The sequence below is a fragment of the Hemitrygon akajei genome, chromosome 1, assembly GCF_048418815.1.
Source record: "Hemitrygon akajei chromosome 1, sHemAka1.3, whole genome shotgun sequence".
Taxonomy (NCBI): domain Eukaryota; kingdom Metazoa; phylum Chordata; class Chondrichthyes; order Myliobatiformes; family Dasyatidae; genus Hemitrygon; species Hemitrygon akajei.
In genome coordinates this window covers 216,799,868-216,812,639 of record NC_133124.1, presented here as the reverse complement: position 1 = coordinate 216,812,639, position 12,772 = coordinate 216,799,868, and the positions used below count along the sequence as shown (strand labels likewise).

General features: G+C 45.3%; 1 protein-coding gene across 1 annotated transcript in view; it reads left to right on the top strand.

The window, feature by feature from the left end:
• LOC140735705 (prominin-2-like) overlaps positions 1-12,528 on the top strand; it is a 91,514-nt gene extending 78,986 nt beyond the window's left edge. The window contains exons 20-25 of the mRNA XM_073061111.1: positions 1,058-1,138; positions 1,647-1,715; positions 3,152-3,241; positions 4,625-4,734; positions 5,227-5,292; positions 9,295-12,528. Of these exons, the coding sequence (XP_072917212.1) occupies positions 1,058-1,138; positions 1,647-1,715; positions 3,152-3,241; positions 4,625-4,734; positions 5,227-5,292; positions 9,295-9,325 (447 nt within the window). The 3' untranslated portion in view covers positions 9,326-12,528. The remainder of the gene's footprint in view (positions 1-1,057; positions 1,139-1,646; positions 1,716-3,151; positions 3,242-4,624; positions 4,735-5,226; positions 5,293-9,294) is intronic.
• Positions 12,529-12,772: the final 244 nt, after the last annotated feature.

Genomic DNA, 12,772 nt, shown 5'->3' with positions numbered 1-12,772 from the left:
ATAATGTATGAAATAAAAAACCGAGACTCTTGAACTATGGTGTGTGTTCTCCTGTCGCACAGAGATGAACTGTTGTACGTGCTTATTGCATTTGGTAGGAAAGGTTTTCTGTAACGATCCTTGTGACAGTGGAACTGAATGAGTCTGTTCGAGAGGATGCTCCACTGCTTATTCAGTAGGTCATGGAGAGTATGTGCCCGGTTGTCCATAATGGATAACTGTTTAGTGACCTCCTCCACCACTAACTCAAGAGTCCGTCCGGGTTGTAGCCAAGGATGGACCCAGGCTTTTCGATGGCAGCAATACAACACAATACATAATAACAGAGAGAAAAAAGGCTATGTATCTATTTATATTAAATAGTTCAATTAAATAAGTAGTTCAAATTAGAAATAAAAAGTAGTGAGGTAGTGTTAATGTGTTTGGTCCATTCAGAAATCAAATGGCGGAGGGAAGAAGTTGTTCCTGAATCGCTGAGTGTGTGTTTTCAGGCTTCTGTGCCTCCTCCCTGATGGTAGCGATGAGAAAAGGGCATGTCCTGAGTGATGGGTAGTCCTTAATAAAGGACATCGTCTTTTTGAGGCATTGCTCCTTGAAGATGTCCTGGGTGCTGGGCAGGCTGGTACCCATGACCAAGTTTACGACTCTCTGCGGCTTGTTTCGACCCTGTACAGTAACACCCCCTCCAACTCCACACCAGACAGAGAATCAGCCAGTTAGAATGCTGCCCTCAGTACATCTGGAGAAATCTCTGAGTGTTTTTGGTGACATACCAAACCTCCTCAAATTCCTAATGAATTTCTTTATGGAGTGGACAACAGGAAAAAAGGAAGGGAAGGAGGACGGGACCCGGGGGAAGCAATACATAAGTAAGAATGATAGAGAGTTTAACATAACTTTATGGATAAATCTTATACAGAATTATAGTTAACTCTGTATAATCAGAGTTTTATAGAACTGCAACATTACCTCGCATGTTGCACCCCGTGTTGTATGATAAAGCTGAAGAAACTATAATATTCTTATTTTAAATAATTAATTTAATTTTTTGTTTCAGGGTCTCATTAATAACACCATCCAGAGAATCGACACAGCCCAGGAGGCGATTACTACAACCGTTAAATCAGAAATTGAGAAGGTGAGTTGTGAAAACTTGGATAAAGACGTTCTCAGCAGTTTGGTCCTAGAACCAACCAGCCCTAACCACTGCAGCTTAGCAGTGCTACGATACTCTTGCATTGGAGCGGACCTTGTTTTCATTGTGTTCCTTCTTGTATAAATTGTGCATAATTTCTGTCTATGTTTTTCTTGTGAATGCTGCGTATCGGACGCTCTGAGCCTGTGATGTTGCTGCAAGTAAGTTCCTCATTGCACCTGTGCACACGTGGACTTGTCAAACTTGACTTTGACAGAGAAAAGGAGGGAGGTGGCTCTGGAGGGGGGGACGGAGTAATCTGGAGACACAGGTGGAGAGATGTCGAATGATACAGTCAGGGTGGAGCTTGGGCTCAACTGAAGGAGTAGCCAATCAGGACCAAGGCAAGTGAACAGGGCCGGATATGAACCGAGCGCTCCCAGAGAGAAACAGCAACAACTGTGCTCTGTTATTAATGTGCTCAGTACTGACCAGTCCATTTTAATCTCAGGTCAGAGAGTGCCTCATTATCAAGCAACTCGGATACTTCATTCAGTACCTTCAGTGGATCCGAACCATGGTGAGTATCAGTGAAATTAGCATGATTTGTCACGTGCATTTAAATATACAGTGAAACGTGTCATTTGTTTCAACAACCAACACAGTCCGAGAGAAGTCCGCAAGTTCACTGTGCTTCTGGTGTCAGTGTAACTTGGCTGCCCAGCAATGCCCCAATTTAATCCTAGTCTAGTCAATTTACAATTAACCTACCAACCTTTGGACTGAGGGAGCACCCAGAGGAAACCCACGTGGTCACGGGGTGAACGTACAAACTCCTCACAGACAGTGGCAAGAATCCAATCCCAATCACTGGCCGCTGTTTGTCCATAGGGCAGCACATCTCTCTCTCTCTCTCTCTGTCTCTCTCTCTCACCCGTCTCTCTCTCTCTCACCCCATCTCTCTGTCTCTCTCTGTGTCTCTGTCTCTCTCTCTCTCACCCCATCTCTCTGTCTCTCTCTCTCACCCCATCTCTCTGTCTCTCTCTGTGTCTCTGTCTCTCTCTCTCACCCCATTTCTCTGTCTCTCTCTCTGTCTCTGTCTCTCTCTCACCCGTCTCTCTCTCTCTGTCTCTCTCTCACCCCATCTCTCTGTCTCTCTCTCTCACCCCATCTCTCTGTCTCTCTCTGTGTCTCTGTCTCTCTCTCTCTCACCCCATCTCTCTGTCTCTCTCTGTGTCTCTGTCTCTCTCTCTCACCCCATCTCTCTGTCTCTGTCTCTGTCTCTCTCTCTCACCCGTCTCTCTCTCTCTGTCTCTCTCTCACCCCATCTCTCTGTCTCTCTCTCTCACCCCATCTCTCTGTCTCTCTCTCTCACCCCCTGTCTCTCTGTCTCTCTATCTCTCTCTCCCCTCTCTCTCTCTCTCTCTCTTTCTCTCTCTCTCTGTCTGTCTCTGTGTCTCTGTCTCTCTCTCACCCCGTCTCTCTGTCTCTCTCTGTGTCTGTCTCTCTCTCTCACCCTGTCTCTCTGTCTCTCTTTCTCTCTCTCTCTGTCTGTCTCTCTCTGTGTCTCTGAGTCTCTCTCTCCCCGTCTCTCTGTCTCTCTCTCTCTCTCCCCGTCTCTCTCTCTCTGTCTCTGTGTCTCTGTCTCTCTGTCTCTGTCTCTCTGTCTCTTTATCTCTATCTCTCTCTCTCCCCGTCTCTCTCTCTCTTTGTCTCTCTGTCTCTCTGTCTCTCTCTCTCTCTCACCCCCTGTCTCTCTGTCTCTCTCTCACCCTGTCTCTGTCTCTCTCTCTCCCCGTCTCTCTGTCTGTCTGTCTCTGTCTCTGTCTCTCTGTCTCTCTCTCTGTGTTTCTCTGTCTCTCTCTCTTTCTGACTCTCTGTCTCTCTCTCTCCCTGTCTCTCTCTTTCTCTGTCTCTCTCTCTCTCTCTCTCTCAGTCTCTGTCTCCCTGTCTCTCTCTCTTTCTGTCTCATCCAGAAACAAAACATTTTGGTTTATTGAGGATTTGTTTTTACAGGTTATGGACAATTTGCTTTCCTGCCAGCCACCTTTCATCCTGGTCAACAACGTCCGCGTCATACTTTGTGACAACATCACAGAGCCCTGGGTAAGCTCTCTGGGGAGAGACTATAAGACCATAAGAATTAGGCCATTTGGCCCATTGAGTCTGCTCTGTCATTTCATCATGGCTGATTCATTTCCCTCTCAGCACCGATCTCCTGCCTTCTCCCCGTATTCCAGAATCAGGTTTATTATCATTGACATCTGATGTGAAATATGTTGCTGTGCAGTAGCAGCAGTACAGTGCAATGCTACAAATTATAATCTGAAATATACATGTGAGAAAATTAAACAAGAGGTGCAAAAGAAGAGCAAAACAGTGAGGTGGTGTTCATGGGTCCGTGGTTCTTTTAGAAACCTATTGGTGGAGGGGAAGAAGCTGTTCCTGAATCGTTAAGTGTGTGCCTTCAGGCTCCTGTACCTCCTCCCTGATGGTAGCAATGAGAAAAGGGCATGTCCTGACTGGTGGAGATGTTAAAGTAACGATCATCACTAAGATAACTAAAATAACTTGGCCCAGAATGCACAATTTATATTTTACTTGTGCACAAAGTGAACATCGTGACCTCTGTCACCCACACTTTTCTGAAGTCTGAACAGAAAATTGCCATTTTTATACAGAATTGGCCTATCAGTTATGGATAGTGATTATTATAAATTGTATATCTTTGAATTCCTTAGTCACAAGGTCAATTGCCATTCACAATAGAGGTGTTAAAGTCAGCTGAAACTTCGAGCAGATGGCCGATGATATCTTGAAGTTAAAGTACTGTGCGATAGTCTTCACACACACACACACACACACACACACACACCACACCACACCACACACACACACCACACCACACACACACACACACACACACACACACACACACACACACACACACACACACACACACACACACACACACACACACACACACACACACACACGTGAATTCTGCACAGTACTATAATGTCAATGTGGAGTGGAGAGCCAGTTTGTAATGCTGGTGGGAGAAAAGGATGTTGGGAATGGCAAGGGTGGAGCACCATAGGAAGGGCGTGGGAGAGGTGGCAGGAAAGGTTTGCTGAAGGGTGGCTTAGATGCAGACACACCCAGCCCTGGGACACCAGGCAAGGTCATCTGATTCCAAACGATTGGTTTTTTGATCATTACAGAATGTCTCTCTGGTGCTTCTCGCTCCCTTCCACTCTCCCTTCCCCTTTTTCCAGCCATGATTTCCTCTCTCCCTGCCCCCTTCCCATTCTCCATGCAAAAGGAGAACAAGAATTGGCCCACTGCTTCTAGTTTTCATGTTCCTGTTTGTCAATAAATAGATGTAACTTTGTTGGAATAATTCTGAACTAATTCAAATGAACACAGTCATTGATGGCTTGACTCAGCACCAGGAGTGATTTCACCTCTTACTTCCTGCTCCCACAGAATGCCTTCTGGTTCTGCCTGGGCTGGTGTACCCTCTTCCTCATCCCCAGCATCATCTTCGCAGTGAAGACTGCAAAGCATTACAGGTCAATCAAGAATGCAGACAAAAGGTAAGAACAGGATCTTGCAGGAAGGCAGTAGGTGAATGGATTTAGTGCATCCTCCCCTCTCTCTTTTCTCTCTCTCCACTTCAATCTTTCCCTCCTTATTTCCCTCTGTCCTCCTCCTTCTCTCTCTTTCTCCTCTTACTCTCTTTCTGCCCTCTTTCTTCTCTCTCTTTTTCTCCTATTCTTCTCTCCTTCTCTCTTTCTCCTCTCTATCCTCTCTCTCCTCTCCTTTCTCCCCATTCTCCCCCTCTCTTTCTCCCCTCTCCCTTTCTTCCCTCTCTCTTTCTCTCTCTTTCTCCTCTCTTTCTTCCCTGTCTCTGTCACCCTTTCTTTCTCCTCAGAACCCATCTCTCTTTCCTCCCTTCTCTCTTGGCTGTTCCGTGTGATAATGGATCTGTGATTCCATGAAGACGTTTTTCCTGTAACAAGACCTTCAGTGTAAGTAACAAGCTGTCAACAAAATAACGTACTCCCTTCTGTTTTTTCTGTTTACAGTCCTGAGTTTTCAGAAATGATGCAGTTTAAATTTCCTCGAGTTGCCAACACGTATGGTCCCCCACTGTAAGTACGATTCGTTCTGTTCTGTTTTGTAACTTCTGTCTCTCCAGAGCAGGCTACAGAGATTCATTCAAGGTCACAGCTCCTGGCAGCTATTGCTGTCCCAGATTGAGGTGGTGATGGCAGTCGCATTGAATGAGCAGCAGCCGTTCCCTACGCCTTGCCCTTCCATTTCCAGCCATCTGTACACTGAATTCCTGTCCCTTCCCTTCCACTTCCTCCCTCCACCTTCCATTTCCAGCCATCTGTACACTGAATTCCTGTCCCTTCCCTTCCACTTCCTCCCTCCACCTTCCATTTCCTGCCTTCTCCCTTTCATTTCCTGCCCCTTCCCTTCCACTTCCTCCCTTCACCTTCCATTTCCTGCCTTCTCCCTCCACCTTCCATTTCCTGCCTCCACTTCTCATTTCCTGCCTCTTCTCCTTCCATTTCCTCCCTCCACCTTCCATTTCCTGCCTTCTCCCTTTCATTTCCTGCCCCTTCCCTTCCACTTCCTCCCTTCACCTTCCATTTCCTGCCTTCTCCCTCCACCTTCCATTTCCTGCCTCCACTTCCCATGTCCTGCCTCTTCTCCTTCCATTTCCTCCCTCCACCTTCCATTTTCTGCCTCCACTTCCCATTTCCTGCTCCCAACTTCCATTTTCTGCATCTTCCCCTTCTACTTCCCACCTCTTCCCTTCCACTTCCTGCCTCTTCCCTTTCCATTTCCCACCCTTTCCCCTTCCATTTCTGTACTCATTTGTCAAATCAAATCAGCAAGGATTGTGCAGAAGGCAGCCTGCTAGTGTCTCCATGCCTCTGGTGCCAACATATTGTGCTTGTGACTTATCAACCCTAACTCATACATGTTTGGAATGTGGGAAGAAACTAGAGATCCCGAAGGAAACCCATGGGGTCATAGAAAGAGCATGCAAACTCTTTACAGACAGCGGCAGAAATTATCTTACAGGTGGTGCTGTAAGGCGTGGCACTAATGGCTACGCTACCATGAAATAAGACCATAAGACTATAAAACCTAAAAGCAGAATTAGGCCATTTGGCCCATCAAGTCCGCTCCACCATTTAATCACTGCTGATCCTTTCTTCCCCTCCTCAGCCTCATTCCTTGGCCTTCTCTCTGTAACCTTTGACGCCACGTCCAATCGAGAACCTACCAATCTCTACCATAAATACACCCAACGACCTGGCCTCCACATTGCATGTGGCAACAAATTCCACAAGTTCGTCACCCTCTGGCTAAAGAAACCTCCACATCTCTATTTGAAATGAATGTCCTTCTATCTTGAGGCTGTGCCCTCTTGTCCTAGACTCTCCCACCGTGGGAAACATCCTTTCCACATCTACTCTGTCTAGGCCTTTCAACATTCAGAAGGTTTCAATGAGATCCCCTCTCATTCTTCTGAATTCCAGCGAAACAGAGCCATCAAACGTTCCTTGTATGATAACCCTTTCATTCCTGGAGTCATCCTTGTGAACCTCTTCTTGACCCTCTCCAATGTCAGCACATCATTTCTTAGCTGAGGAGCCCAAAGCTGTTCACAATACTCAAGGTGAGGCCCCACCAATGCCTTATAAAGCCTCAGCGTCATATCCCTGCTCTTGTACTTCAAGATCTCTTGAAATGAATGCTAACATAAAATAATAACGTTTGAAAGGAGATGAAGGAGATACTTCAGCTGTAATAATCTCCATAGCCAGTCAGGAATGTGTCGGCATCAGTCTTACTTACTGCCCATAAAGTCACTGATGTCGAGGTGAGCAATGAAGAACCTCTATCTCCGGAAGTGTTCATCATATTAGTAGGTTCCTCTTGGTTTTCACTGCTGTCAGTTGCACAAGTCCCAGATGATCACACTTAAGTGTAGAAGGATTCTTCATTGTGTTTCTGCAACAGTTTTGTTTTGCCACTCAGGGTTGTTAGTCCTGAGCTCATTCCCCAAACCTGGAGGACCGGTGGACCACTCCTAGTCTGTCCTCTACCCTTTGACCTGTTTAGCATGGGTGACCCTACCAAGAGCCAGAGCATAAAGCCCTGACTCCAGCCAACGTAGCTCTCCGGGTCACTGAGGCACGCAAGCCTCCAAACCCAATGACAAGGTTGTGGTCCTCTGGGAGGAGTTTCAGTCTCGGGGAGATTGGCATGCTCGGAGAGGCTGTACCAACAAAGGTATTCACGGCAGTGCAGGTGTTCAAGCCATTGGTTTGTAGTTCAATCCTGAACTCCAGTGCTGTCTGTGTGGAGTTTGCACGTTCTCCATGTTCCAGATAACTCCCACATCTCAAAGAGGTGTGGCCTCATATGTTAGTTGGCCACAAGAGATTCTGCAGATGCTGAAAATCCAGAATAACACACAAAGAGTGCTGGAAGAACTCATTTATTATCAAAGAGCATATATGTCACCATATACAGTACATCCCGAGATTCATTTTCTTGTGGGTGTTCTCAGTAAATCCCTAATAGAGTAATAACCATAATAGAATCAGCAAAAGACCACACAGACATGGGCGTTCAACCAGGGTGCAAAAGACAACAAACTGTGCAAGTACAAAAATAATAATAATAATAATAATTAAAACAAATAAGGAATAAAGATCTTATTTGATTAGACTATTTGATAACTGGTTAGACTATGAGGAGAAATTGAGTCACCTGGGACTATACTCGCTGGAATTCAGAAGAGTGAGAGGAGATCTTATTGAAACGTATAAAATTATGTTTCCTTGAAAGAGAATCCATTGATAATGGGAACACTTCAGTGTTGGGGCAAGTGAAGTTGAGTGAAGTTATCCTCTTTGGTTCAAGAGCCTGATGGTTGAGGGGTAATAACTGTTCCTGAACCTGGTGGTGTGGGACCCGATGGTTGAGGGGCAATAACTGTTCCTGAACCTGGTGGTGTGGGACCTGATGGTTGTAGGGTAATAACTGTTCCTGAACCTGGTAGTGTGGGACCTGATGGTTGAGGGGTAATAACTGTTCCTGAACCTGGTGGTGTGGGACCTGATGGTTGAGGGGTAATAACTGTTCCTGAACCTGGTGGCGTGGGACCTGATGGTTGTAGGGGTAATAACTCTTCCTGAACCTGGTGGTGTGGGTCCTGATGGTTGAGGGGTAATAACTGTTCCTGAACCTGGTGGTGTGGGTCCTGATGGTTGAGGGGTAATAACTGTTCCTGAACCTGGTGGTGTGGGACCTGATGGTTGAGGGGTAATAGCTGTTCCTGAACCTGGTGATGTGGGCCCTGAGGCTCCTGTACCAGTAAGAAGAGAGCGTGTGCTGGGTGGTGGGGATGTCTGCTGGTGGATGCTGCTTTCCTGCACAGCATTTTGTGTCGATGTACTCAGTGCTGGGGATGGCTTTACGCGTGAGGAACTGAGCTGTATCCACTACTGGAGCGGTCAGATTGGTAGGATTTCCGGTTCAAAAGCATTGGTGTTTCCACACCAGGCTGTGATGCAGCCAGTCAATATACTCTCCCCTGTGCATCCAGAGAAATTTGTCAAAGTTTCTGAAGTCATGCCAAAACGTGGCAAGTTCCTAAGGAACTAAAGACACTACTGTGTTTTCTTCATAATTACACTTATGTGCTGGGCCCAGGGCAGGTCCTCCAAAATGAATACACTGAGGAATTTAAAGTTGCTGACCCTCTCCATCTCTGATCCTCCGATGAGATTTATAGAAAGGAATAAAGCGTCAACATTTTGGTGCGAGCCCCTTCACAGGACTATCTATACCAGTCCTAATGAAGGGTCTCAACCTGAAAAATTGACTCTTTATTCCTCTCCATAGTTGCTGCCTGACCTGCTGAGATCCTCCAGTATTTTGTGCATATTAATTAGCCGCAGTAAATTGCTCCTAGCTTTGTAGTGAAGGGTAGATTTGAAGGAGTATCACTGGGAACAAAATGGGATTGGTCTCAGTGGATGTTTGGTGTGGATGAGGTGGGTCTGTTGTTGCACAATATTCCATGACTAACTTCACTCTCTGCCTCTTTGTTCTAAACACAGGTCCAGTGTACCTTCTGTTTCAACCAACTGACTCCGAGCTGGACTTTGAACACCACCCTTCCTTCAAGAGTAATGTTACTCTGTCTGCCAGAGGTTCATCAGTGACTGTGCTTTCTCTACAGTTTTGCCATTTTCCAAACAGTTTACTGCCTCTGCTAACATATATCGAATCTCTGTGTCCAGGATGCATTGACCTGTGGGCACCAAGACCTCATTGCTAGACTTTGATTTCTCATGAAAGTCACATCATCATCATCACTATGTGTCATGTGGTATGACATCATCATTATGTGCCACATGGTATGACATGGGTGATCATGGTCTTTCCATGACTATGATTGCTCTTGGCAAATTTTTCTACAGAGGTGGTTTGCCCTTCTTCTGGGCAGTGTCTTTACAAGATGGGTGACCCCAGCCATTATCAATACTCTTCAGAGATAGTCTGTCTGGTGTCGGTGGTCACATAACCAGGGCTTGTGATCTGCACCGGCTGCTCATACGACCATCCACCACTTGCTCTCATGGCTTCACGTGACCCTGATCGTGGGGCTAAACTTGCCTAAGGGTGACCTGCAGGCTAGCAGAGGGAAGGAGTGCCTTACACCTCCTTTGGTAGGGTTGTATCTTCACCCAATAAAAGTCACACAGCTCCTGTTTGGCCCACAATCTCCATGATGACCAATGAACTTACCTGTACTTGTCCCATTTATCTGAATTTGGTCCATAGCCTTCTCTAACTGGATGATTCAAACACAAGATGCTTTTTAAATGATGTGAAAGTGTCTGTCTCCACCATATTCTAACCACACTCTGTGTGAGAAAAACTCCCTCTCAGATCATCCATTACCTCCCACCTTATACCCACAAACACAAGAGATTCTGCAGATGCAGGAAGTCCAGAATAACACACAAAATGCTGGAGGAACTCAGGATGTCAGTCAGCATCTATGGAGGGGAGTAAACAGTCGATGTTTGGGCCTCACCTTATACCTCAGTCCTGTATCTATACCAGAGTCAGGTTTAATACCGGTGGCATATGTCATGAAAAATGTGGTTTTGCAGTAGCATTTCATTGAAATAATAAAATATTATGAATTCCAATAAGAAGTAAATACATATTAAAATTAAATTAATAAGTAGTGCAAAAAGAGAATGAAAAAGTGTGAGGTGGTGTCCACGAGTTCATTGTCCATTCTGAAATCTGATGGTGGTGAGGAAGAAGCTTTTCCTAAAATGTTGAATATGTGTCTTGAGGCTCTTGAAGAAGGGTTTTGGCTCAAAACGTCGACCGCTTATTCCCTTACAGGAGAGATTCTGCAGATGCTGGAAATCCAAAGTAACACATGTAAAATGATGGAGAAAAAAGTAAACAGTTGATGCTTTGGGCCAAGGCCCTTCATGGCCTGATGAAGGGCTTCGGCCTGAAACATTGACTGTTCACTCTTTTCTATAGATGCTTTCTGACCAACTGAGTTCCTCCAGCATTTTGTGTGTGTGATTGTTCTGGATTTCCAGCATCTGCAGAATCTCATGCTTTTACCTATGTCTTCTTGTTTTAGAGACCTCACCTGGGAAAATGATTCTTACTACCTACCCTGTCAATGTCCTTCATAACCTTGTATACCTCTGTCAGGTCGCCCCCGTCCCCACCTCTGCCACTCAGCCTCCTCCATGGCCAGAAAAACAAACCCAAATTTGATTCAATTTCATGATTTAGATGCAGTGTGATTTTCATAGTGCTGGTTTCCCACTGACATTTGGGAATTACTTATGAGAGTCCTGGGAATCCTATTGATACTTGGGAAATGTTCTCCTGGACTTCCCATTAAAGATTATTACTTTCTTTCACTCATCCCTGGTTCCCATTTTGAATTAGGAATGCCACCAAATTTCTGGAATCTCATTGATGCTTGGCGATTTCTGTCACGTTTCCCCAATCAATTCCTGGGAACAACTGTCACATTTGTTGGAATTTGGGAATTTCCATCGCTGGGATCGTGTTGGTACTTGCACTTTACCATCAATGGAGATCCTATTTGGAATTGCTGTTGATATCGAGAAACCCACTGGTGCCTCAGAATTGTCATTATAGTTCTTCTTGATCCTTGAGAATTACCGCCACATTCCTACTTGAATAGTCAATACCTCCTGTACCTAATAAAGTGGCCACTGAGTGTATGCTTGTGGCCCTCTGCTGCTTCAGGATTCGATTCAGAGTTGCTCTTCTGCACACCGCTGCTGTATTGTGTGGTTATTGTCATCTTCCTGTCAGCTTGAACCAGTCTGGCCATTTTCCACTGACCTCTCTCATTAACAAGGTGATTTCACCCACAGAACTGCCACTCACTGGATGTTTCTTGTTTTTTGCAACTCATCATTCTCTGTAAGCTCCAGAGCAGAGGTTCCCAACCTTTTTTATGCTACGGACCCCTACGATTAACTGAAGGGTCCACGGACCTCTAGTTTGGGAACCCCTGCTCTAGCAACTGTTATGTGAGAGAACCCAGGAGATCAACAGTTTCTGAGATACTCAAACCACCCCATCTGGCACCAGCAATCATTCCACAAGCTTGAGAAAGTCTGTGGATGCTGGAAATCCAAAGCAACACACACAAAACAATGGAGGAACTCAGAAGGTCAGGAGGAATCTATGGAAAGAGTAAACAGTCGACATTTCAGACCTAGACCCTTTTTCAGGACTGAAGAGTCCCGGCCCGTAAAGTTGACTATTTACTCTTCTCCAGAGAGGTTGCCTGACCTGCTGAGTTCCTCCAGCGTTCTGTGTGTGTTGCAATCATTCCACAAAGCCACTTAGATCACAGCTACTCTTCATTCTGAGATCTGGTCTGAAATACAACTGAACCTCCTGACTGCGTCTGTGTGCTTTTATGGACTGAGTTGCTGTCACAAGATCGGCTGATGAGATATTTGCACTAACGAGAAGGTGTACCTAATAAAGTGGCCACTGAATGTAAATTCCTGCCCTATCCCCAGGTTCCTATATCACAATCCAAGTTTGCAACTGATACTTGGAGTTGACTGCCCAGCTCCCAAGTTTAGTGGATTCTGCTGCTCCAGTCAGTATTCTATTTATTTTCCTGTAAATGTTCTTTCCATTTATTGCACCAAAGGAAATCTTAAAGAAATGTATGTGCCGTGCGATATGGCTGGTGATTTATCAGTCTCTTGTTAGCCCAATGGCAATTGCCATGAATAAAGGATACTTGGCCAGAATCTTTGTCCTGTCTACCTTGTGTCTGCAGACGTAACAAAATGCATGGTTCTTTGAACCATCATTCCTAGTGGGAATAGATGTTTAAAGTTCAAAGTAAATTTTATTATCAAAGTACATATATGTCCCCAAATACAACCCTGAGATTCATTTTGTTGCAGGCATACTCAATACATCCATAATAAAATAATAACCATAATGGAATCGATGAAAGATTGCGCCAACTTTAAGTGTTCAACCATTGTG